The 27459-nt window shown below is 43.2% G+C and overlaps 1 protein-coding gene and 1 pseudogene across 21 annotated transcripts in view; both read right to left on the bottom strand.

Moving 5' to 3' along the window:
- ZCCHC7 (zinc finger CCHC-type containing 7) overlaps positions 1-27459 on the bottom strand; it is a 264591-nt gene that overhangs the window by 221450 nt on the left and 15682 nt on the right. For 12 of the 21 annotated variants that reach the window (XM_078372398.1, XM_078372378.1, XM_078372422.1 and 9 more), the window contains one exon: positions 847-20525. The exons of 4 other annotated variants lie outside the window; for them this stretch is intronic. Coding sequence is in view for 1 of the 17 variants with exons in the window: in XM_054257866.2 (XP_054113841.2) it covers positions 855-1173 (319 nt within the window). In the remaining 16 variants the exon portion in view is untranslated. Of the gene's footprint in view, positions 1-846; positions 20526-24985; positions 25220-27459 lie in introns of all 21 variants that reach the window. 5 more of the 21 variants (XM_078372414.1, XM_078372420.1, XM_078372450.1 and 2 more) reach the window with 2 other exon arrangements.
- Positions 2941-26981, bottom strand: LOC100409428 (coiled-coil-helix-coiled-coil-helix domain-containing protein 2 pseudogene; annotated as a pseudogene).

Raw genomic sequence — 27459 nt, 5'->3', positions numbered from 1 at the left:
GAAAAAAAGCCCGCACAAAGTCAAGAGCTTTTGAGGGGACCTGAAAAGTCATCAAATTGAACGCTCTGGTTTTATATTTGGAGAAACGTGCTCAGAGAATCTTATTCACTGAGCTAAAAAGGCCCTAATGGAGCCCCTAATTCAACCGTGTAATCTGAAATCATCGTAAATACAGCCTCAATTAGAGCTTTCTGGAGTCGCCAGCGAGTCAGTGCTGGAGCCACGGCTAGAACCCAGGCCTCCTGACTCCGAGCCACAGCTTTTCCACAGCACCGGCCGCTTCCCCAAAGTTGCAGGCAACTGTCCGCTCACGGAATGGGAGGGATAAGGGGCGCCTTAGTAAACACAGTCCAAGTCTCCTTGTTTTGCATGAGGAAAGGGACACAGCTCCCGAAATACTGGATACGGCTGTAGCTTCTGCTTCTGACAGCAGAGGCGAGAGGTGGGTGGCCCAGGACCAGTCGGTCCTCAAAGACTGGACTCCCTCTCGACGCGCCAGGACCTCCGCGCTTCACTGACTGGCCTCCCTACAAGACAGGGGGGCCTTGCGGGGATGTAAAAAGGGCAGATACGCCACCCCCACCGAGACCCTGGACGCCCAACAGCTCCTGAACCACGGCCTTAGATCCTGGAGGGCCAGGGAGACGCGGACCCCCAGACCCGCAGCCCGGCCGCGTGGGGCGGCGCGCAGCTTAGGGGCCAAGAGTTGCGCCCCGCCACGAGTGAGGGGCGGACGTGAGATGCCGAGGCCGGCGAGAGGGCACGTGCTAGTTCCACAGCCTGGCGGGCAAAATGGAGGGTAGGCAGGGGTCCCGGGCCGCGTGCGGCTCGGGGTCCGTCACTCACATACTCACTGCAGCGGCAGCAAACAGGAAGCACCAACCGGGAACCAAAACGCGTAGAAGGACGGGGAGGGGCGAGGACAAATGAGGTAAGGAGGCCGCGTCCGCGCAGACCTGAGAGGAGGAAGGCACTTCCGGGGACAACACAGCTCTCGGCACCGCCTTTCCGTCCCCGCCTACCCGCCGCGTCTGGTGTGCGCATGCGTACTGAGTGTGAACCCTTTCTCTGCCCCACCCATAATCTGTAGGTTTGTCTTCCTGGCTTTGCTCCTTCCACTTCCCATCTTCTCTTGAAGCTACCTAGGCTGTGTCTATCATTTGAATGACTCATATGAAAGAGATGCTATTTACCGGGCAAAAGCCGGAGAGTTCGTGCCGTGTACGCCCGCGAGGAAAACTACAACTCCCATGACAACACCGGCGGGATTGAGGCCGGACTCCGCCTCTTTCTCCCTGGCGCTGGGAGGACGCCTTCCCAGCGCCACGTGGCGCGGGAGCCGAGCTGCTCTCTTGGGCTACGAGGGCCGGCGCGGCTGACTGGTTGGTCGGCCGACCTGGGCAGCCCTGGATTGGGAAACGCCTGCTTCAGAGCCCATAGCTTCAAGCTTCTCCCTTGCGCTCCCGATTTTAGGATGATCGCTTTTATCTTTTTATCTTTATTTGGGCGCTTCCTCCCCTCTTTCTGGAATTCCAAGCAACAGAGTTAATACTTTGTGAATCTTAAAGAGCTGCAGTCTTGCTGAATATTGGAGTGAATGCTTATCCTTTGGAAGCCTCTGAAGGCTGCAAGATTGTGCTGAGAGCCTCTGGCTTCATTTGCCCTTCTCACACCTTATTTTAATGCAAGCTAAACCCATTTGTACAACTTTAGAAATAACGGTCGACCTAAAGGAAAAACTGAGGCAACGTTAACATAAGCAGAGAATTTATGTGGGCCAAGTTTGATGAATGCAACCTAGGAGCATGCAACCTGGGAGCGTCGATTCAAGTTGCCCTTAATATACGATGAGCAGCAGTTTCAAGTGAGTTTTTTGTCTTGTGGAGCCCGAGCCTTGAATTACAGACGTGAGGCATAACACTTGTAGCGATTACAAGTGAATTTGTTTTTGTTATTGTTGTTTTTAGACGGAGCCTCGCTCTGTCGCCAGGCTGGAGTGCACTGGCACGATCTCGGCTCACTGGCACGATCTCGGCTCACTGCAACCTCCGCCTCCCGGGTTCAAGCGATTCTCCTCCCTCAGCCTCCCCAGTAGCTGGGACTACAGGCACCTGACACCACTCCCGGCTAATTTTTTTTTTGTACTTTTAGTAGAGACGGGTTTCACCGTGTTAGCCACGATTTTTTTTTTTTTTTGAGAGGGAATTTCGCTCTTGTTGCCCAGGCTGAAATGCAATGGAGCCATCTCGGCTCACTGTAACCTCCGCCTCCCGGGTTGAAGGAGTTCTACCGCATCAGCCTCCCAAGTAGCTGGGGTTACAGGCATGTGCCATCACATCCGGCCCATTTTTGCATTTTTAGTTGAGACGGGTTTCACCATGTTGGTCAGACTGCTCTTGAACTCCTGACCTCAGGTGATCCGCCGACCTGGGCCTCTCAAAGTGCTAGGATACAGGCATGAGCCACCGCGCCCGCCCACTGGTGAATTTTTGCAGGAAAAAAGAAGAGGCTTCTGCTAAACTGTATACCAAGAATTTACACTAAAAAAAACCATAAGCTATCCACTGGCTACACATTGTTCTTTCTATCACAAATTCTAGGAACACAAAGATAAAGGGTGATGCAGGTACAGAGAAGAAAAGAACAAAATGCCTTTTTTTTTTTTTTTTTTGGAAGAAAATAACTTTATTCTAATTAACTCACAAAGAATAAAATCATAACAGCTAGTTTAAGGAGGCCACACAAACATTTGACCAACTCCAAATTCTACAGAGTAGGAACACCCCCTTCCATTTCAATTCTGAAGCAAGGAAGCTAGGAATGACAGGAGAGGTTTAACTGACGGCTACACTTTATACCTTCACTATAATTAAACTTTTATATTAAGTTAACTTGGTTATGAGAGCTGGTTTTCCATTTCTCCAGTTTGTACTTTCTTGATTAGGCCAATACGTTTGCAAGTCGGCACTGTTTCAGCACCTCACTGAAACCCTCACAGAGCTTGATGTCACCCTGGTTCTGGGCACACTCCAAGAATTGTTTGATCTCATAGAAGCAAGGCTGCTGCTGCTGTGCCAGCTGGGTTCCCTGAGGCTCCTGGTAAGTGATGTCAGGCCTTGCAGGCTCAGGATCACTTCCTCCACTGAAGCCACCAGTAATGGTGTGGCCCAGTGTGTGCCCCACAGCAGAGCCCACAGCCACACCAGCTGCAGTAGTTGCCATCTGGGACAGCAGACCCAACTGCAGAGGTGGGTGCCGCTGCTAGTGGCTAAGTGGCTGGTGCTGGTTTGGGCGCAGCTCTCATCTGAGGGGTCCGGCTGGCCGGAGGGGTCATGCGGGAGGTGCATCCTAGCTATGGGGCTGCTCGGCCTTTAGACATGCAATAACCCAATGCCTTTAAACAATTGCCACTCCGTCACACATACCCCACTCCTACCCCACCCCCACATGGAATGGTGTTAACTGAAGTCCCATACTCAGGTCCCTCTGAGCCTGATAAATTTTGAATGCCTGCCTGGCTGCTGGTGTTGCTCTCACCTGTAATCCCAGCCCTTTGGGAGCCCAAAGTGGGAGGATGGCTTAAGGCCAAGAATTTGAGACCAGGTGGGGCAATACAGCAAGAGGCTGTCTCTACAAAAAAATTAAAAAATTAACAGGGTGGCTGGGTGCGGCAGTTCGGCCTATAATCCCAGCTAGGATCCCCCAAGGCGGGCGTGATGGCACACGCCTATAATCCCAGCTACTCAGAAGGCTGAGGCAGGAGAATCGCTTCAACCCGGGAGTAGAAGGTTGCAGTGAGCTGTTACCCTCCACCCTGGGCAAAAAGAGAGAAACTCCATCTCATTTACCATCTCACGCCAGTTAGAATGGCGATCATTAAAAAATCTGGAGACAACAGATGCTGGAGAGGCTTTGAAGAAAAAGAAACACTTTTACACTGTTGGTGGGAGTGTAAATTAGTTCAACCATTGTGGAAGACGGTGTGGCGATTCCTCAAGGCCTTAGAAATAGAAATTCCATTTGACCCAGCAATCCCATTACTGGGTATATATCCAAAGGACTATAAATCGTTCTACTATAAGGACACATGCACACGAATGTTCACTGCAGCACTGTTTACAATAGCAAAGAACTGGAACCAACCCAAATGCCCATTGATGATATACTGGACTGGGAAAATGTGGCACATATACACCATGGAATATTATGCAGCAATCAGAAATGATGAGTTAGTGTCATTTGTAGGGACATGGATGAATCTGGAGAACATCATTCTCAGCAAACTGACACAAGACCAGAAAATGAAATACCGCATATTCTCACTCATAGGCGGGTGATGAAAAATGAGAACACATGGACACAGGGAGGGGAGTACTAAACACTGGGGTCTATTGGGGGGAAAAGGGGAGGGCCAGCGGGGGGAGCTGGGGAGGGATAGCCTGGGGAGAAATGCCAAATGTGGGTGAAGGGGAGAAAGGAAGCAAAACACACTGCCATGTGTGTACCTATGCAACTGTCTTGCATATTCTGCTCATGTACCCCAAAACCTAAAATGCAATAAAAAATTAAAAAAAAAAAAAAAAAAAAAAAGAAACTCCATCTCATTAAAAAAAAAAAAAAAAAAAAAGATTAACTGGGCATGGTGGCCCACGCCTGGAGTCCCAGCTGTTCCTGGCTGAGGTGGGAAAATCGTTTGAGCTGGGAGGTTGAGGCTGCAGTGAGCCGAGATTGTACCACTGTAATCAAGAATGAGACCCTGTCTGAAAAAAAAATGTTTAAACCCCAAGCACAGTGCCTCACGGCTGTAATCCCAGCACTTTGGGAGGTCGAGGCAGGCAGATCAGGTTGAGCTTGAGCTCAGGAGTTGGAGACCAGCCTGGGCAGCATAAGGAGATCTCATCTATATTTAAAATAAGATCTATTTTTTAATTAAAAAATTCAATAAATAAAAATACATTTAAAAAACGAATCTTTTTATAAAAATAAAAATAAGCCAGGCGCGGTGGCTCACGCCTATAATCCCAGCATTTTGGGAGGCCAAGGCGGGTGGATCACGAGGTCAAGAGATTGAGACCATCCTGGTCAACAAGGTGAAACCCCGTCTCTACTAAAAAAAAAAAAAAAAAAAAAAAAAAAAAAATTAGCTGGGCATGGTGGCATGTGCCTGTAACCCCAGCTACTCAGAAGAATTGCCTGAACCCAGGAGGCAGAGGTTGTGGTGAGCTGAGATCGCGCCATTGCACTCCAGCCTGGGTAACAAGAGCGAAACTCTGTCTCAAAAAATAAAAAAATAAATAAATAGAAATGTTTAAATAGTAAAAATCAGCCAGGTGTGGTGGCACACGACTATATATCTAGCTACTAAGGAGGCCAAGGTGAGAAGATTGCTTGAGCCTGGGAGTTCAATGTCATAGTGAGCTGTGATCACACCACTGCACTCCAGCCTTGATGAGAGACCCCATATCTTTAATTTTAAAAAAAATTGCTTTTGCATACCTTTAACATAACTTAGACTTATCTGAGCTATTTTTCTTCTCTCATAACAAAACAGGCCTTTTCCCGTTCTCCTCAAGGTAAGTGTGAGTTTGGTTGTTTTCACCAATATTTATTGAACATGTATCTGTTAAGAGACAGATGGTGTTAGAAAGTGCAAATAGGCTGGGTGCGGTGGCTCTCGCCTGTAATTCCAGCACTTTGGGAGGTCGAGGTGGGTGGATCACTTGAGGTCAGGAGTTCAAGACCAGTCTGGCCAAAATGGAGAAACCCCATCTCTTTTAAAAAAAAAGAAAAGAAAGAAAGTGCAGATAAGTTGTAAATTTTTAAGTCACTGGTCTCAAAGAGCCAGGAGTCTAGCAGGAAAAACTGTTATATTCTAGGAGTTTGGTGGGAAAAGAATTAGAACATTTAATTAACATTATGGGGTAAATGCTGGGAAGAAGAAGAACAAGGTACTATGAAAAGGTAAAATTGGAGAACCACTTTGCAAAAAAGGAAACAGGCATGGAAGCACATCACAGATTACTGGATTGTTTGGGTAATATGTATTGTGTAAAACAAATGTCACCTTTTAAAAAATATTGAGCTTTTATTAAGTGCCAGGATTACTCCTTTACATCTATTATAATATTTTAAATTTCAACAACACTTTGTGGGGTTTTTTTGTTTTTTTTTTTTTTTGAGAAGGGATCTTGCTCTATCTCCCAGGCTGGAATGCAGTGGCGTAATCACAGCTCACTGCAACCTACCTCCCAGTCAAATGATGCTCCCACCTTAGCCTCCCAAGTAGCTGGAACTAAAGGCATGCACCACTATGCTGAACTAATTATTTTTTTAATTAAAAAAAATTTTTTGTAGAGATGGGGTCTCCCCATATTGCCAAGGCTGCTCTCCAGCTCCTGGGCTCCAGACCTCAAGTGACCCTCCCATCTCAACCTCCCAAAGGGCTGGGATTACAGGTGTGAGCCAGTGAGCCCCACCCACACTTTCAAGTTGATTTTTAAATTCCCATTTCACACACACATACAAAGGAAATAGACATAGAAAAGCTAAGTAAAACTTATAGAAGGCCATAAGTATAGGAAATACAGTTACATGCTTCATAATGACACTCCACTCAAAAACAGACTGCATTATATGATGGAGATTATTTTATCATATTTTTACTGTACCTTTTCCATGTTTAGATACAAAAATACTTACCATTGTGTTATAGTCACCTACAGTATTCAGTACATTAACATGTTGTACCAGTTTGTAATCTAGGAGCAATAGGCTATATCATGTAGCCTAGATGTGTACTTGACTATACCATCTAGGTTTGTGTAAATACACTCAATGATGTTTGCACAATGATAAAATCACCTAACAATGCACTTCTCAAAACTTGTCCCTATCATTAAGCAATGCTTAACTGTACTGCTAATTACCATGTCCCATCTTCCCACTGTCACGCATGCATTCAACAAAAACTTACTGCTTTCCCATGCTCAGAATGCTTCAGTCTACTCCTTTGGCTGATGTCTTAAAACTTCGGATGGCATAAAAGGCACTTCGTGAGCTGACATCTGCCTACCATTGACATGAATCCTGAGCAGTTGCCAGAACACACTATGCTCTCCTACATCTGTGCCTTTGCAGAGAATACTCCACTGCCTGTAACGTCCTTCTCCCTGTCCTTCTAACATACACCCACTCACCCTACTCTGCTGAAGTTTTAGGTCTTCAGGGAAACTTTCCACCTCAATCTGTCTCCACATACACACATACATAGCATTTCTCTTTCTAACTGAAGCTGTCTCTAGTCCCCACTTCATTTTTTTTCTTTTTTTTTGACAAAGGGTCTCACTCTGTCACTCAGGCTAGAGTGCAGTGGTATAAACACAGCTCACTGCAGGCTCAACCTCCTGGGCTCAAGAGATCTTCCCACCCTAGCCTTGCAAGAAGCTGGGACTACAGGACTGCATCACCACACTGCACTTGGCTAATTTAAAGATATATATATTTTGTAGAGAGGGGATCTTGCCATGTTGACCAGGCTGGTCTTGAACTCCTGGTTCAAGCAATCCTCCTGCCTCAGTGTGAACCAGCATGCCCAGCCCCTACTTCTTGAAATCAAGGGTGGCAGCATGCACAAGTATCCTGAAGTCTTTATTTTTATTTATTTATTTAGTTAATTTATTTTTTTTTAAAGAGACGGGGTTTCACCATATTGGTCAGGCTGGTCTCAAATTCCTGACCTCAGGTGATCCACCCACCTCAGCCTCCCAAAGTGCTGGGATTACAGGCATGAGCCACCGCACGCCTGGCCCATCCTAAAGTCTTTCTTACAGAGCATCTTCTAAAGAGACCAAAATTTATTTGAGAAGGGAAGCACCTGTTTTCCCCAGGGCAATGGCAGTAGTACATCAACAGTGAATAGCCAAATTGGGATGAAGAGCCAGGACAAAGCAGACATCTGCTGCAGAGAGCAGAAAAGATAGAGGATATTCTGTAGTAGGATCCAGGCAAGCAGCACTCATCCATATCCTTCGCATTGCAAAGAGAGGAGTGACCTCTTCCTTTTTATTTTCCAGTTTATTAGTGGCTCCTAGAACCTCTGAGAACCAACTGATTTTGACCTCTTAACAATGCCTTTTTAGCCACTTCAGATATGTTATCTCTTACCCAGCTTCGAGTGACTCTCTAAAGGAGGGATTAGCCCCACCTCACTAGTATGAAAAGGGAGACTTGGAGTGGTCAAGTGACTTGCTCTGAATGAAACAGCTGGGAAGTGCTGGAGCTGGAACAAGTTAGGTCTAGATCAAAAACTCATGCTCTTTTCTATGCTCAAAGCTGCATTTCAAAACTGAACTTTAGCATGGAGTCTATGATGACCGGCTCATGTCTCTCCACCCAAGGCCAAGCGCAGAGAGGCTCACCGTGAACACTTTTGAAATGAGTACATTCTGTATGGAATGGTTGGTAAATGAAGGCCTGGGCACAGTGTGAACAGTGTTATGGGACAGCAGAGCAGGGGATGGTGGCTGATTAGGGGAAATGGAGAAGCCTCTGCAGAGGAACAGAACTGAGTAAGACCTGGAGATAAGTAGTCAGACAAATAAGAGATGAACAAATCTATTGATTGAACTTGAAAAAAAAAAGTATTCAAAGACTGACAATTCAGCATTCTCACAGCAAAGAACAGGAACAGGCAGTTCACAGAACAGGAAACCCAAAGGCTATGAATAGGTGCTCCACGTCACTAACAGTCAGAAAAATGCAATAATCTCATGCACAGAAGATGAGAACACAAACTGGAAAACTGTGTTATGAGAGCTATTTGTTAGCATCTATCACAATTATAAATGTGGTATGTTCTTAAATGTATGTACAGAAATTGTGATAGAAAAAATGGAAACAAAGATTCATTAGTAGGGAACAACCTAAACAAGGACATACTTATACTATTTTTTTTTTAAATGCCACTTTTGGCCTAGCATAGTGGCTCACACCTATAATCCCAGAAGTTTGGTAGGCCAAGGAAGGCAGACTGCTTGAGCCCAGAAGCTCCAGACCAGCCTGGGTAACATGGTGAAACCTCATCTCAACAAAAAATACAAAAATTCACCAGGAATGGTGACACGCATTTAGCAGTCCCAGTTACTTGGGAGGATGAGGTGGGAGGATCACTTGAGCCCAGTAGGTGGAGACCAGCCTGGCCAACATGGCAAAACCCTGTCTCTACTAAAAATAAAAAAATTAGCTGGGCATAGTGGCGCACACCTGTAGACTCAACTTAAAAAAAAGACAAAGATTCACAAAGACATACAGTCAAATCAAAAAAGGTAAATTGCAGAACAGTAGGTGTACTCTGAATTTTTTTTTTTTAAAAAAAGTCTTCTGTCACCCAGGCTGGAGTGCAGTGGTGCTGTCTCAGCTCACTGCAACCTCTACCTTCTGGGTTTAAGCAATTCTCCTGCCTCAGCATCCTGAGTAGCTGTTACTACAGGTACCCGCCACCATGCCTGGCTAACTTCTGTACTTTTAGTAGAAACAGAGTTTCACCATATGGGCCAGGCAGGTCTCAAACTCCTGGCCTCAAGTGTTCCATCTGCCTTGGCCTCCCAAAGTGCTGGAAATACAGGCAGGAATCAACAAACCCAGCCCATTTTTATGTTTTTAAAGGGTACATGTGTGTCTATATGTAGATATGTGTGTACATAGATATATGTACACAGAATATTGCATGGATGCCAATTGTTTTTTGTTTTTGTTGTTTTCTTTTTTAAAACCCCAAAACTGACCCTGAAATTTTTTTTTTCTTTTTTAAAATCCCAAAAGGATGCCAACTATTAACAGTGGTTATTCACCTCTTGTGAAGGAAATGGGAGTGGAAGAGATTGAAGGACTTTCACCAAAACAAAAAGAAAAAAGTGAGACATGATTCATTGAGGGAAAAAATATGTAACTTCTGTGGTACTCCCATCAAAAGCGCGGACCTTGAACATAACCATGAGAAAGCGACACAAATTGAGGGACATTCTACAAAATACTGGATTTATCTCTTCAACACTGTCAGTGTTATGAAATGCAAAGAAAGGCTGAGGAACTGTACCCCATTAAAAGAACAATAACATCCAGATCTAGTTAGAGGACAGTACTGTATTAACGTTATTTCCCCGATTTTTACATTTACATTTTGATTATGTAAGACAACATCTTGGTTTGACTTTTCAGGTTGAGCACACTGAAGTACCTGAAGTAAAGGGGCATCATGTCTGAAACTGATGCTTAACTGCCTCAGAAAAAACTTCTGGGAGCTGAAGGGAGAGAGAGAGAGAGAGAGAGAGAAATACGGTAAAAAAAAAAAGTTAACATTTTGAGGATCTGGGTAAAGGTATACAAGGATACTTTGTACTTATTTTGCAACTTTTCTCCAAGTCTGAAATTATGTTAAAGGATAAAATTAAAAGGCAAATGAAGAGAATGAATGAGAGTTTGCCAGGTAGAGAAGCAAGGGGATCTTCTGGCAAAGGAACAGGATGAGCCAAAGCATCAGACAAGTGTGAGAGTCTTGTGTGTTGAGAAACAAGCCCTGACTCTGAATGTCCAAGACGTGGCATGGTGTGGTGAGACGGGGAGTGGAGGCATGATGTGCAGCAAAACTCACAGATGCACACATTTCCCTGCTACCTAAGACTGGAAATAAAGGCTTTAGGCCTACATCATACGCACCCGCAAGCCTTGCAAGACATAACTTGAGTTTTCATGGCTGCTCAGTCTTTGCATTGGCAATGTTTCTTCATCCAGTGACTGTGTGGAACAATGGAAACCTAGAATCATGGCTGGAAGGGACATCTAGTCTAAATCTCTCATTTTGCAAAAGGGACGACTAAAATGCAAAATGAAGAGATTTGCAAGGTCCCAGTAAAAGTTAGTGTTAAAAGTGGCTTCCAGTTCACAATCCAGCACTTTTTTTTTTTTTTTTTTTTTTTTTAAAGACAGGGTTTCACCATGTTGGCCAGGCAGGTCTTGAACTCCTGACCTCAGATGATCCGCCTGCCTCAGCCTCCCAAAGTGCTGAGATTACAGGTGTGAGCCACCACACCCGGCCAATCCAGCATTCTTTCTATTGCACCAAAGTCTAAACGATGAGGCAGAAGAAATAGAAGCCTACCAAGGGAAATGACTGAATGTCACAGTTTGGATATTTTTTATTTGCCAAAAATACAAACTTAATATCTGTACAAGTTTAAAATTAAACAATATAGATACCAATGTGACATTAGAAACTGTCATCACTGAAGCCAAGAGGTTCCAACTGGTAAGTGATATTCAGTTCAGGCTCCTAGGTCTGAAGCAGCAATCAAGGTGATTCTCAGGAATTCTCAATGACATTGGTACCCATCTGGATTTGTTGAAAAGTTTAACATCCTTTTGTATTATTCATGATTTTGCAGTTCTTCAAATTGCAAGGTGATGGAGAGAGCACGCAATTTTCAACCAGGCTATGAAATCGTTCTTGAAAATTTGGACATTCATATAGATGGCTTTTAATTTTTCTTGGAGACTGCCTTTCCTTATAAAATCATGAAATTTAAAAATATATATTATAAATTAAACTATATAAATGATAATATTCTCATTACAATACAATCGTAGGAATAGGAACTAGTATTTCAAGGATACCATTCCTGTTTTTTATTATTATTCCTAGTTAGAATTTTATTCCTCAAGGCTTAGCCTCAAGTGACTATATAATGAATACTGACTAGCAAAACTATTGGGATTCTAATTTATTTAAGAATCACCAGATTCTGTACAAGAAATCTTGAAGCATGTCATCAGTAATGCATTGAGAAGCTGCCTACTCCAAAAGGCATGCCTTTCTTTGGAATGTCCATGAACCCTAGATCCACAGATTATGAGGCAAGAAGGATCACGCATGCTCAAACAAGGACAGGGCTTCTTCAGGTGTCATCTATAGTGGGGCTGCTCCCTTTGGCTGCCCATCCCGGACTCCAGAATTATGCCTACGGTTTTCGGTTTCCACATGTCTTTGTGGCAATGCTACCATGAGTTATTTTACTCGGGATTTTAGATTAACCACAAAAGAAACTAACTGAAAAGAATTAAGATCATTCTGTCATATGAGCCACAGTTTACTACAGTCAACTTAAGCACAATTACATATGATAAACTATAGATGTGGTGCTTTATGTTTCAACCCTTAACCATGGTTTCTTACTCAGTTGGTGAAACCATTAGCAATATGGGGCTTTAAAAGGACTGTCTCTGTGATATCCTCTTCCTCTGCCTCCCTTTGGGAATCTGATCTTCTTCTGTGTTTGATACCAGTCTGCATATGGGTGGTGTATTTCTTCTATCAGACCTATTAATTGCAGAAGATCTGTCTCCTTATCCCCAATACCGGAAACTTCCTTTCTGTACAGTCTTCACCAACTCTATTTGCATGGCTCTAGCAATCCCTGTTCTTGCTTGCTATGGACAGATCTGTTAAAATCCTGGAACTGCCACACAGTTTCTTCAGAATGTTTGATGTTTCTCTCCTGAGAATGGCTTTTTTCTCACTGTGCTATGCTGTTGCTCCTAGAACTCCCTCCCTAACTTCCTCCTGTGTCTATGCTCAGCTGTGGAGGAATAATAAGAGAGGTTTTGTTATCATCTATGTTAGTTTCTTGGCACAGAGAGAATCCACCCATCTGAATGAATATTATCCAAAGAAAGCTCCAGGCTGATTAGAAGGCACTAACACTGATTCTATGCAGATTGCATTATCAAAGACTCCAGTTTCCTTTCTCCAAAGACGATCTGGATAATCCTTGACAAGTTTAGAGCAGAACAGAAATGTATGTAGTGTGTCTAGGAAAGCAGAGAGCACACATTGTTGTTATAATGGGTGCTAGAGAGTAAATGGTATGTATCTTTGAGAATAAGAAAGTAGCAGTAGCCACAAGGAGCACTACAATCAGATGATGGTCAGCAGTGTAACCACAGATATGCAAGACTAAGGATTTTATGTGGCACTGGAGCAGGAATAAACAAATAGATAAGAGTATAGAATTAATGGTCATAAATAATGGACCCATCTATCTGTTACGTGATACAGACACTACTTCAGATCAGTAAGGGGAAAAATGAATATTCAAGAAACAATAAACAGTGCTAAAAGAGCAGCAAACATGAAGCTAGAGACCACTTCCTATCATTCAAAAAATAAATTACTGGCCGGGCATGGTGGCTCATGGCTGTAATCCCAGCAGTTTGGGAGGCCAAAGTGGAAGGATCATCAGAGATCAGGAGTTCGAGACCAGCCTGCCCAACATGGTGAAACCCCATCTCTTCTAAAAATACAAAAATTAGCCAGGCATGGTGGCGCATGTCTGTAATCCCAACTACTCAGCAGCCTGAAGCAGAAGAATAGCTTGAACCTTGGAGGCAGAGGTTGCAGTGAGCTGAGGTCACATCCCATTGCTCTCCAGCCTGGGTGACAGAGCGAGACCCTGTCTCAAAATAAATAAATAACTGATAAATAAAATTACATATGTGTTAGATATAAAAATTTTTAAAGTGTGGTTTAGGAAGAAAGATACCATAAACAATGTTAAAAGACAAACCACAGAGTGGAAGAAAATATTTCCCTCACCTATAATAAAAGATATCACCCATAATATATAAAGAGTTTCAACAAATCAATTAGAAAATTAAACGCTACCTTGAAAAAATAAAAGATCTGAATAGATAGTTACAAAGAGAGAAATAAAACTGGCCAATTAACATTAGATAATCAATCTCCCTAATAGTCAAATAAATGGAAATTAATACATAATGCAATTTTTATAAGTCAGATTGGAACATTTTAAAAGATTTATGATAACCTTCATTGTTTCCTTCATTCAAATAAATATTTATTGAGTGTCTACCATGTGTCATGCATGTAAAATGAGGAGATGAACAGACCCAATCCCTGCATTTGTGAAAGTCATGGTCTAGTGGTAAAAACAGATGTTAATCATATTTAAAACCAATACATCCTTTCTCAGTGGAGTCAAAGAAATAAAATGAAAATTATAAAAAATAAAATGAAAACAATAAGAAAAATCAATAAATAAAACAAAGGCAGGCAAAACCCCATCTTTACAAAAAATACAAAAATTAACAAGGCATGGTGGCATACATCTGTGGTCCCAGCTGCTCCAGTTGCTGAGGCTGGAGTATAGCTGAAGCCCAGGAAGTCGAGGTTGCAGTGAACTGTGATTGAGCCACTGCATTCCAGCCTGGGCAACAGAGTGAGACCGTCTCAAAAATAAATAAAACCAGTGTGGGCCGGGCATGGTGGCTCACACCTGTAACACTAGTACTTGGGGAGGCTGAGGCAGGAGGATCACTTGAGGCCAGGAGTTTCAAACTAGCCTGATCAACATAGAGAGACCACATACCTACCACAAAAAATTAAATTAAAGAAATAAATACACAGACTCAATGAAAATTGTATCTTAGATAAATGCTATATACGAGAGGCTCTGTGAAAGATTACAATAGGGATATTGACCTAGTCAAGAACCTTAGGGAAGGTTTCTATAAAGACGTGACATGAGATCTGAAGGATAAATAGGAATAAACTGAAAGAAGCATGAAGGGTAAAGTGCTTTAGGCAGAGGAAACAGCAGGTGCAAAGGTCCTGGAGCAGGTCAGTAAAAACTGAAAGATCACTGAGGCTAGAGAAGAGAGTAGAGGGAGTAGGAGCACTAGAGGGCCTGGCGACATAAGGAGGGGCCAGACTGTGGGGCTTTGCATGCATGGGAAGAATTTTGATTTCTATGTAAGAAGCATTGGGAAGACAGTATTAGACCAAAAATAAAAATGTACTGTTTCATACACTGCAGGAGGGTGAATTGGTGAAGTCTTTTAGAAAAGTAATTTGGCTGTACTGAATCAAAATAAAATGTTATTTTGATAAAATGTGAAAAAGAAAAGGACAGAATGACCTTTGATCCAGCAAATCCATTCTAGGGATCCAACCAAAGTAGATATTGCTACATAAGTATAGATAGTTATAGATATGTGTACACACCCAAAAATATATTCACTGTGGCAATAGCAAGAAGAAAAAAACAGGAATGAATTAAATGCCCATCAATAAGCAATAGATTAAATAACATGTGGCACAACCATAATGGAAAACTTAAGTTTTTCAATTTATTTCAGACCATTTTTGCTTCAGCTATCTTGAAGTTGTTATTAAATGCATACACTTACATGGATGAATCTTTTTGTACTAAGAAAAGTCCCTCTTGGTTGGGTATGGTGGCTCACTCTTGTAATCTCAGCACTTTAGAAGGCTGGGGCAGGCAGATTACTTGAGCTCAGAAGTTCAAGATCAGCTTGGGCAATGTGGTGAAACCCCATCTCTACTAAAAACTTAAAAAATTAGCCAGGCGGCCGGGCGCAGTGGCTCACGCCTGTAATCCCAGCACTTTGGGAGGCTGAGGCAGGTGGATCACGAGGTCAAGAGATTGAGACCATCCTGGTCAACATGGTGAAACCCTGTCTCTACTAAAAATACAAAAAATTAGCTGGGCATGGTGGCGCGTGCCTGTAGTCCCAGCTGCTCAGGAGGCTGAGGGAGGAGAATTGCCCGAACCCAAGAGGCGGAGGTTGCGGTGAGCCGAGATCACATTACTGCACTCCAGCCTGGGTAACAAGAGCGAAACTCCGTCTCAAAAAAAAAAAAAAAATTAGCCAGGCATGGTGGCCTATGACTGTAGTCCCAGCTACTTGGGAGGTTGAGGTGGGAGGATTACCTGAGCCCAGGAAGTTGAGGCTGCAGTGAGCCATGTTCATGCCACTGCACTCCAGCTTGGGCATCAGAATGAGACCCTGATTCAAAACAAAAACAAGCTGAGCATGCTGGCTCAGGCCTGTAATCCCAGCACTTTGAAAGGCCAAGGTGGGTGGATCACTTGAGCTGAGGAGTTCAAGGCTGGCCTGGGCAACGTGGTGAAACCCCATCTCTACTAAAAATAGAAAAAATTGGCCAGGCTTGGTGGTGCTCAGTCCCAGCTACTTGGGAGGCTGAGGCATGAGAATCCCTTGAACTACAGAGACTGAGGTGGCAGTGAGCTGCAATCGTGTCACTGCACTTAGCCTAGGTGACAGAGTGAGACTCCGTCTGAAAACAAAACAAAACAAAAAAGAGAAGTTCCTCTTTATCTTTGTAATAATACTTTCTACTTGATGTATACTTTATCTGATATTAGCATTGTCTCTGCAGCCTTCTTAACTATTTGCATAGTACATTGTTTTTGAAGCTTTTACTTTCAAGTAGTCTTTATATAAAGTGAGTATCTTTTTTTGTTATTGTTGTTTTCTTTAAGATGGGGTTTCATCATGATGGCCAGGCTGGTCTTGAACTCCTGACCTCAGGTGATCCACCCACCTCCGCCTCCCAAAGTGCTAGGATTACAGGCATGAGCCACCACACCTGACATAAAGTGAATATCTTGTAGACAGAATATAGTTCTGTATTTTTTGTTGAAAATGTTTTTCAGGTGAGTCTCACATATATACTATTAATATATTTTTTTTTTTTTTGAGACAGGGTCTCGCTCTGTCACCCAGACTAGGATCCAATGGCACAATCATAGCTCACTGTAACCTTTAAGTCCTGGGCTCAAGCAGTCCTCTTACCTCAGCATCCCGAGTAGCTGAGACTACAGGCATACACCACCACACCTGGCTAATTTTTAAATTTTCTGTAGAAATGGGGTCTTGCTATGTTGACCAGGCTAGTCTTGAACTCTTGGCCTCAAGTGATTTTCCTGCCTCAGCATCCCAAAGCACTGGGATTACAGGCATGAGCCATCAAACCCAGCTCCATTAATCATGTAAAATTGTACAATTCAGCACCATTTAGTGCACCCACAATGTTGTACAACCACCACCTCTTTTCTAGTTTCAGAACTTTTTCATCATCCACAGAAAATGCCCTTTAAGTAATAACTCCTCATTTCTCCTTCCCCATTCTTTGTCAATTACTAATTTGCTTTCTAGCTCTAGAGATTTGCATATTAGGGGTATATCATATATAAGAAATACAGTAGCTGGGTGCAGTGACTCACCCCTGTAATCCTAGCACTTTGGGAGGCTAAGGCAGGCAGATCACCTGAGATCAGGAGTTCGAGACTAACCTAGCCAAAATGTGAAATCCCTTTTCTACTAAAAATACAAAAATTAGCTGGGCATGGTGGCACATGCCTGTAGTCCCAGCTGCTCAGGAGGCTGAGGCAGGGGAATCACTTGAACCTGGAAGGTGAGGTTGCAGCAAGCCAAGATTGTGCCACTGCCCTCCAGCCTAGGCAACAGAGTGAGACTCTGTCTCCAAAAGAAAGAAATCATATGTATATAACCTTCTGTGTCTGGCTACTTTCACGTAACACAAACATTTTTTAGGTTCATCCATTGTGGCATGTATCATTCTTTTTTTTTTTTTTTTTTTTTTGAGACAGTATCTCTTGCTGAGGCTGGACAGCAGTGATGTGATCATGGTTCACTACAGACTTGACCTCCCAGACTCAATCAATCCTTCACCTTAGCCTCCCAAGTAGCTGGGATTATAGACATGCCACTATATCTGGCTAATTTTTGTATTTTTTGTAGAGATGGGTTTTTGCCATGCTTCCCAGGCTGGCCTCAAATTCTTGGGCTCGAGTGATCTGCCTACCTCAGCCTCCTAAAGTGGTGGAATTAAAGGCATGAGATACCTCGGTCTATCACTTCATTCTTTTTAATGGCTGAATAATATTCCATTGTATGTATATACCACAATTTGTTTATCCATTCATCTACTGACAGGCATTTGGACTGCTTCCACCTTTGGGTTGTTAGGAGTAATGCTACTACAGACATTCATAAACATGTTTCTATGTGAACATATGTTTTCGTTTCTATTGATATACCTAGAATTATTGGGTCATTATGGTAATCCTATATTTTACTTTTTTTTTTTTTTTTTTTTTTTAGACGGAGTTTCGCTCTTGTTACCCAGACTGGAGTGCAATGGCGCGATCTCGGCTCACTGCAACCTCTGCCTCCTGGGTTCAGGCAATTCTCCTGCCTCAGCCTCCTGAGTAGCTGGGATTACAGGCACATGCCACCATGCCCAGCTAATTTTTTGTATTTTTAGTAGAGAAGGGGTTTCACCAGGTTGACCAAGATGGTCTCGATCTTTTGACCTCATGATCCACCCGCCTCGGACTCCCAAAGTGCTGGGATTACAGGCTTGAGCCACCGCGCCCAGCCTATTTTACTTTTTGAGGAACCACCAAGCTGTTTTCCACAGTGGCTGCATGATTTTACATTCCAAACTGTAATGGACCAGGATTCCTATTTCTTCACATACTTACCAATACTTGTTAATTTTTTAAGTTACGGTAATCCTAGTGGGTATGAAATGATATTTCATTGTGATTTTGACTTAAATTTATTTAATGACCAATAAAATTTTTATGTGAATGTAGGCTATTTGTTCATCTTCTATGGAGAACTGTCTATTCAAATCCATTATCAATTTTTAAATTGAATTGTTTGTATTTTTGGTATTTTGTATTTTCCAAGTTGGAAATATTCTTTCCTTTTTTTTCTTTTTCTTTCTTTCTTTTTTTGATACAGGGTCTTGCTCTGTCCCCCAGGCTGGAGTGCAGTAATGTGATCTCAGCTCGCTACAACCTCTGCCTCTGGGGCTCAATCAGTCCTCCTACTTCAGCTTTCTGAATAGCTGGGATTTCAGGTGTGAACCACCACGTCCAGATAATTTTTGTATTTTTTGTAAAGATGGGGTTGCACCACATTGCCCAGACTGGTCTCCAACTCCTGGACTCAAGTGATGAGCCTGCCTCAGTTTCCCAAAGTGCTGGGATTACAGGAGCAAGCCACTGTGCCTGGCTGAGCATTTTTTATATATTCTGAATACTAAACCCTTATATGTTTTATTTATTTTTTGTGGGGGGACTGTGAGAGTCATTGGGCAGACAGACTCTCAGCTAGTCTGAGATATGTTTTATACGTATTTTCTCCCATTCTGTAAGTTGCCTTTTCACTTTGTTGATAATATCATTAGATTTGCAAAGGTTTTAATGTTTGTGAAATCTAATCGATCTATTTTTTCTTTTGTTGCTTGTGCTTTAGTGTTAGTTCTAATAATCCATTGCCAAATTCAAGCTCCTAAAGATTTACCCCTGCTTTCTTCTAATAGTTTTATACTTTCAGCTCTTATATTTAGGTAGTTGATCTGTTTGAGTTAATCTTTGTATATGGAGTGAGGTAGAGTCCAACTTCATTCTTTTGCATGTAGTTTTCCAGTTTCAGCACTATTTTCCAAAGAGACTGTTTTTCCCCCATTGAATGTTCTTGGCACCTTTGTTGAAAATCAATTGACCATAGGTGTTTGGGTTTATTTTTGTACTGTAAACTCTATTCTGTTGGACTATATGTCTATCTTTATGACTTTACCACACTGTTTTCATTATTGTAGCTTTGTAGTACTTTTTTTTCTCTTTTTCAATATTGTTTTGGCTGTTTAGGGCCTCATGCAATTCTGTGTGAATTTGAGGATCAACCTTTCCATTTAGGCAAAAATGGCCATTAAAATTTTTATAGGGATTGCATTGAATCTGTAGCTCATTTTGGAAGTACTGCAATCTTAACAATATTAAGTTTTCTGATACATAACCATGGAATTTCATTGTATTAAATTAGGTCTTTTTAAATTTTACTCAGCAGCTTTATACTTTTCAGTGTATCCTTCACCTCCTTGGTTAAATGTATTCTTTTTTTTCTCTCTCTCTCTCCTTTTTCTTTAAAGACGGGGTTTCACCATGTTGGTCAGGCTGGTCTTGAACTCCTGACCTCAGGTGATCCCCCCGCCTTGGCCTCCAAAGTGCTTGGATTACAAGCGTGAGCCACTACACCCGGCCAAATGTATTCTTAAGAATTGTATTTGATTCTTCTGGATGCCATTATAAATGGAATTTTTTTTTTAGGATTGTTCCTTGGTGATGTATAGAAACACAACTGGTTTTTGTATGTTCATCTTATACCCTACAACTTTCCTAAATCAATTTACTAGATCTAATCGATTTTTTGTGTATTCCTTGGGATATTGTATATGTAGAATCCTGTCTTCTGCAACTGTAAATATTTCTTCCTTTCCAATTTGGATGACTACTGTGATTCCAAATGATGACAGTGTTTCACTTTTTCTTCTCAAACTGCTCTGGCTAGGACTCTCAGCACAATGCTGCGTAGCAGTGACGAAAGCAGGCATCTTATATTGTTTCTGCTCTTAATGGGGAAAGCTTTCAGTCTATCACCATTGAATATGATAAGCGTCCTTGTCTTTTGGTCTTTGGTTGGGGTGGACAATAGGCAGCATGGGCTAGATTCAGGAGGACAGGAGGGGGTTGAAGTCAGGCCATTTGTGTGCTGGCTCCCTCTCTGCTGCATCTCCATGAGTTGGTTGTGTTTTCCTACAAAAGAAAACAGCTCCTGTCAGGTGGCCTTCTTTATACAGCCACTCCCTCCCTTTCTTGCCCTTTTAGGTCTAGGGTTGGTGAATGCTACCTGCAATGGCTAGCCCTAGGGTACCGTACCTTGTTGTTTTAGCTGAGCCTTGCCCATCCCTCTGTAAACCATCCCTTCATGAAACTTTCCTCAATTACTCATTTAGAATGAGCATCTCTTTTCTGCAAGGACTCTAATTCAAAGACTTAACACTGAGTAAATGGGCACATCTCTCTGGACTGAAGTCAGCCTGCAGCAGTCCAGCAAGACTCCAAAGTGACTGAGGTTTTAATAATCACCTTACAGTCTTTTCTGGCTTTTGAGCATATAGAAATCTGTGACTGGGCATGGGTTAGGAGTAGTTTGGTGAGAACAAGGAAGAGAACTTGCTGCTTTTCGTGTCAGCAATGCCAGGTACCTGAGAGATGCAACTTGCATCAACTATAAAACTTCATATCCCAATCAGAATTGCTGAATTAAAGATTTAGAACTGCAACTTCTTCAAATGGGAAGACAAATATTTCCATCTTTGCTTCTGGTTCTGCTTATCATCCATTGTCAGTAACCCGGATTAGACTCTAATAAGGACATGCTGGCTGCTTCAACTTTGGGGCTTAATGCTACCAAATATTTGAGCCCAGTCCAGCTTTTGGTTCATAACTGCCTCTACCCCAAGGCCTGATAGAACCCACCTCATTTGGCCCAAGGAAACTCACATGCTGGCAGCATTTATGTACCGTATTCATTTCCTAGGGTTGCTACAACAAATTATGAAAAAATGGGGTGACTTAAAACAGCAGGAATTTCTTTTCTCATAGTTCTGAATTAAAAACCAGGCCGGGTGTGGTGGCTCATGTCTGTAATCCCAGCACTTTCGGAGGCCAAGGCGGGGTGGGGGTGGGGGTGGGGGGGTCACCTGCAGTCAGGAGCTCAAGACCAGCCTGCTCAATATGGTAAAACTCCATCTCTACTAAAAATACAAAAAAATTATCCGGATGTGATGGTGGGCACCTATAATCCCAGCTACTCAGGAGGCTGAGCAGGCGAATTGGTTGAACCCGGGAGGTAGAAGTTGCAGTAAGCTGAGATTGTGCCATTACATTCCAGCCAGGGCAACAAGAGCGAAACTCCATCTCAAAGGAAAAAAAAGTGGTAAAATATACATAACATAAAAATTCACCAGTTTGGCCGGGCCCCGTGGCTCACGCCTGTAATCCTAGCACTCTGGGAGACCAAGGCGTGTGGATCACCTAAGGTCAGGAGTTCAAGACCAGCCTGACAAACATGGAGAAACCCCATCTCTACTAAAAATACAAAATTAGCTAGGCATGGGTGGTGACCCATGCCTATAATCCCAGCTACTTGGGAAGGCTGAGGCAGGAGAATCACTTAAACCAGGAGGCAGAGGGTGTGGTGAGCCAAGATCGCACCACTGCACTCCAGCCTAGGCAACAAGAGCAAAACTCTGTCTCAAAAAAAAATCACCAATTTAATTATTTTTAAGCATATAGTTCAGTGACATTAAATACTTTCACATTGTTGTGCAACCATCACTACCATCCATCTGCAGAACTTTTTCTTGTTCCCAAATTAAAACTCCATACCCATTAAGCAATAACTTCCCATTCCCCTCTCTCCCAGCCCTTGACCACCACCATTCTACTTTCCATCTCTAAGAATGACTATTCTAGGTATCTCATGTAAGTGGAATCACAAAACATTTGTCCTTTTTATTTATTTTTGAGACAAGGACTGGTTTCGTCACACAGGCTAGAGTGCAGTGGTGCGATCTGAGCTCACTATAACCTCCACTTCCCTGGCTCAAGCAATCCTCCCAGCTCTGCGTGCTAAATAGCTGGGACTACAGGCACACACCACCACACCTGGTGTGTCACTCTGGCATGGTGTTACACCCAGGTAATACCCAAAAGTGTGATGGAGTTCATGATAACCAAGAGTGGAGGTTCAGGCCAGGCACGTTGGTCCCTGTCTATAATCCCAGCACTTTGGGAGGCTGAGGCAGGCAGATCGCTTGAGCCCAGGAGTTTGAGACCAGCCTGGCCAACATGGAAAATCTGATTTCTACCAAAAATACAAACATTAGCCAGGTATGATGGCACATGCCTGTAGTCCCAACTACATGGGAGGCTGAGATGGGAGGATCACTTGCGCCAGGGAGGTAGAGGTTGCAGTAAGCCAAGATCATGCCACTGCACTCCAGTATGGGTGACAGGGTAAGACCCTATCTCAAAAAAAAAAAAAAAAAGAGTTGGGAGTTTATATATAATGCAGAGAATGAGAAAACTTTGCATGAGTGACTCTGATTCTTGACATAGGAGTGAGTGTGGTGTGTGGGGAAACCAGGATCAGGCTGAAGCACACCAGTCAGAGCTCTGCCAGAGCAAAGGCATAGAGGCATGACCCAGCCTTGTGTGTGTGTGTGTGAAACTGCAAGTGAGCTGGCCTGACTGGAGCACAGCATGCTGGGAATGGAGGGAGAGGAAAACACCACAAAAGAATAGACTCACGGGGAAGCTATAGAGGAAGGTTAGGGTCTGGTCAAAAAGTCCAGGTGTGCAGGTAAGGAATTGGATTTTATCTTCAGGCCAATCAAGACCCATGGAAGGTTTTAAGAAGGGTAACATGATCAATTACATGTTTTATATACCCCTTCTAGTGGGGAGTGTGGGAAAGGTGAGACTAGATGTTACTGGCCAGTTAGGATACCATTGCCTGAGACCAGGTGAGGGGTAACACACTCATGGTGGGATACGGGCAGCATTGTGCTCAGCTGGCTTATGACAGCTGATTGTCTAACTTTAAGAAATTTTGCAAGCTGGTTGTTAACCCCACTCATTCTTAAAAATTAAATTATATGAACTTACAATTAAATATTTTTTTCATATGGTAATATTCAAAATTCATCATTTCCTAATTGTTTTTTTGGGGGGGGGTTGTGTGTGTGTGCATGTGTATTTGTTTTTAGCTCTGGCTCTGTTGCCCAGGCTAAAGTGTAGTGGTACAATCACTGTCACTTTAAATTCAAACTCCTGGGCTGAAGTGATCTTCCCACCTCAGCCTCCTGAGAGAGAACTACAGGTGTGCACCACCGTGCCTCCTATTTTTAAAATTTTTGTAGAGATGGGTTTCCCTGTGTTGCCCAGGCAGTCTTGCACTCCTGGGCTCAAGTAATTGTCCTGCCTCAGCCTCCCAAAGTGCTGGGATTACAGGCATCAACCAGCACACCCAGCTCTTAATTGTTGTACTGGTGTCTGAGCTCTTAAGGTAATTTGCCTCTATTTGATCTGTATGGTGGATACACTATGCAACGCTGTGCTGCTGTGCATCTCTTCCTAAACTATGGAAAATCAAAATGGAGGTAAGTAACCCCTACATATGGTTGACTTAGATTTGGGATTACCTATATTGTTTAAAAATATATGCATTAACTTTTCTTTACACATTATGTAAAGAATTTTCATTACGATTTGAAATCTTCTCTCTTCCTTTATGCCTGCTTTCCTTACTTTTTTCATGCTTTCCCTCTCCCTTAAGGAATTCCCATTCCCAGTGATATCTCATCAAAGAAGCACATGAATAGCTGACATTATGTAATGCTTTGACATTTGGCATTCCCAAGGCATTATCCCACCCCTGATGCAGAATAAGTTGTCAGAGCATGAAATTGGTATTTTTACATATTCTTAATGTACAGATGTCAGTCTGAAAACCATTCACTAGTATTATTATGATTACATTCTTTGTCTCATTTTCTTTGTATGCCAAGATTTGTTCTTGTGATTTCTTTTCTTTTGGGAGTTTCAAAGAGGGAAGACAAAACTTTAACAATCCAGTTTACTGATTCTGACAAAAGGAAAAAGTAAACTTTTAAGTCTCCAGCCACTTTTGGCAATGATACTCCTGGCACAGAGCAAAGATGTAACAAGAAGGACCAGATGCAAACTGGAAATATGGTCAGTGGCCCACTCGATGGTGCCAGAGTCTGCAGCCTGTTCCAAATCAAATATGCCTGCAGTTTACAACTTTGTTACACTGTGTTAATCACATAAATGAATAGCCTAGGCTTATGGGAGGAACAGTGTGCCTAAAAAGTGGTAACATTTAGAAAATACACAAGGTAAGAACGAGAGAGCTTTAGACCAGAGACACCATGGTCCATCCTCCATGTATTCAGTGATGCAGGAGTGAGGGGGAGAATATATTCTAGATAAGGGCAAGGAAGATCTCCCTGAGGAGACGACATTAAATGGAGACTTGAAGGAGAAGCTGGGCATGCAGAAAACCAGCGGGTAGACATTCCGGGCAGGAGGAATAACATTAACTAAGGGTCTGAGAAAATAGTAATTCCTAACATTTAGTTAACACTATGTGCCTGGCACTACTCTAAACACATTACATACATTACCTTACATATTCTTTTTTTTTTTTTTAATCAGGGACTGGGTCTCACTCTGTCATCCACACTGGAGTGCAGTGCCATGATCATAGCTCACTGCAGCCTCAAACTCCTGGGTTCAAGCGATCCTCTCATCTTGGCCTCTCAAAGCACTGAGATCACAGGTATGAGCCTCAGAGCCCAGCCTACCTCATATATTCTTCACACCAGCTCTATAACGCAGAGAGTATCATTGTCTCCATTCTACAGGTGGGGAAATGAAGCATACCATGGTCAGGTAACCTCCCCAAGGCTGAACAGCTAGTAAATGGTACAGCTGGGATTCAAACCCAGCAGTACAATTCCAGAGTCCATATGCTTAACCATTTTGCCATGTTGACAAAGTTGGGGCTGAAACTCAAGTCTCCTTCTACTTCAATGCCTATTCCACAGTCATGTACACGTATATAGGTACTTACACATTTATACACACTCCCAACTTTCCCTCTCAGGAGTCTGTATATAAACAAGGGACATCTGAAGGTGTCTTCTTTAATCAAGAGTTGCTAAAATTGAGTTGCTCCAGGGGAATTTGTGTTGACATTTCACCCTGAGGGGCAGTGTCACCCTGAAGAAATCAGCTTCAAGTCTTACATGGAAATTTCCTAGGTGTGTCCCCAGTGCAGACAACCCTGGGAAGACTCGTTGAAGATGGTGGCAAGGAAAGAAATGATGGCTCATTGCCAGTCTATTTGGGCCCTGAGATGAAAGCCCAGAGGTATGATAGACTCAACTCAGCAATATGTGGTCAGAGTCCAGGCCATCCCAAGGAGACAGCTCATGGGCCATGGTAGTCTTGGAAAACATCTAGAACAGGCCAGAGCTCCATAAAGAAGGAATTGAGCTAAATTGGCAAGTTAGGAGCTCAGGCTTGCTTGAGACCCCTATTGCCTCCTACCTGCCTTTGACTTCATTCATTCATGCATTTAATTATTTCATCTGTCCATTTATTCATTCAACAAATGTTTACCCTGTGTCTGCCACATGCCATTCCTCTGCGAGGCAGTGAGATACAAAGATGTAGTCCCTACTCCAGAGGAGCTTAAAGTCTAGAGGGATGGGAGACGGCATGATTCAGAGAATTCCTGGGGAAGGCAACACTGAGCAGAGTCTTTCTGGGAGGACCAGTTAAGACAAAGGAAACACCAAGTGCAAAGCTACACTGTTGTGCGGGAGGCTGGCTCAGTTGGGTACATGCAAATCTTGCTCATACACCCATGAAAGCTGAATATGGAGGGTATACCAAGGGGTACAGAGCAAAGCCAGAAAGAGAAATGTGCTACCCCGCCTTTGTTACAAGGCAGTGGTTAAGCAACACAGGAGAAAATGGAGAGGATGCAGGCCTGGGGATCTGGAGACTGGGGTCCAACCTGAGCTCTGTGCTAATTCAGTTGGTGACCTTGGACAGGTCTCTTCTGCTCTCTGGACTTCAGTTTGACCCTCTGTAAAATGACGGGGCAGGATTATGATGATGTCTTAGGGGCTCTCTTCCAGCTCTATCATTCTGTGATTCTAAATCCCTTTATAACAAACTCTAGGAGAGGAGCTTTGCTCTTGCAAATGGAGTGTAAAGTTAATCCTGCCTGTGCTGAGGCTAACTAATGTGCGTGTGTGGTTTATCCTACTTCATTAAACCCTGACTCCCCACAGAGCAATGCATGAGGCAGCCCAGGCAGGTAATACGGAAGTGTTGCTGAACTGAGTCTCCTAGTGGAAAATGATTTCTCCCAACTCTTTCTCAGGTTTAGCAGCACAAAGCCTACAACTCCTATTTTCCACACTGTTACCTTGCCACATGCACAGATTTAGACCCAATCATAGTGTATGGCAAGTCGGGTCCTCAAACCTTACTTATGCGGGCATCCTCTGCACCCCGCACCGTGCCGCCAGTGACATCATCGTTTTCCACATGAAGAAACTGAAGCTCAGACAGGCTAGGCCAACTTGGTAGGAAAGCTCCCCCCATGTGACGTGTGACCCATATAGTGAGGGCAATGCTGTTGTTGACGGAATACCCACCAAGGAGGGACAAAAATGCAAGCTCTGACATAAAGCTCCCATGTGAAAAACTTCCCCAAGGTTCTTACCTTTTGTAAGAATCTTGCAGGTTCTGGGTCACCTTTTTTTTTGTTGTTGTTGTTGAGACAGAGTCTCGCTCTGTGGCCTATGCTGGAGTATAGTGTTGTGATCTTGACTTACTGCAGCCTCAACCTCCCCTGGTCAAGTGATTCTCCTGCCTCGTCCTCCACAGTGGCTGGGACTACAGGCGTTCACCAGCATGCCCAGCCAATTTTTGTATTTTTTTGTAGAGACAGGGTTTTACCGTATTGGCCAGGCTGCTCTCAAACTCCTGGGCTCCGGTGATTGTCCTGCCTCAACCTCACAAAGTACTGGGATTACAGGTGTGAACTACCACACCCAGCCACTTTTTCTAATAGTGGATA

The sequence above is a fragment of the Callithrix jacchus genome, chromosome 1 (genome assembly GCF_049354715.1).
Source record: "Callithrix jacchus isolate 240 chromosome 1, calJac240_pri, whole genome shotgun sequence".
Taxonomy (NCBI): domain Eukaryota; kingdom Metazoa; phylum Chordata; class Mammalia; order Primates; family Cebidae; genus Callithrix; species Callithrix jacchus.
The sequence above is the reverse complement of the archived record's forward strand: the minus strand, read 5'-3'. Positions and strand labels throughout refer to the sequence as shown.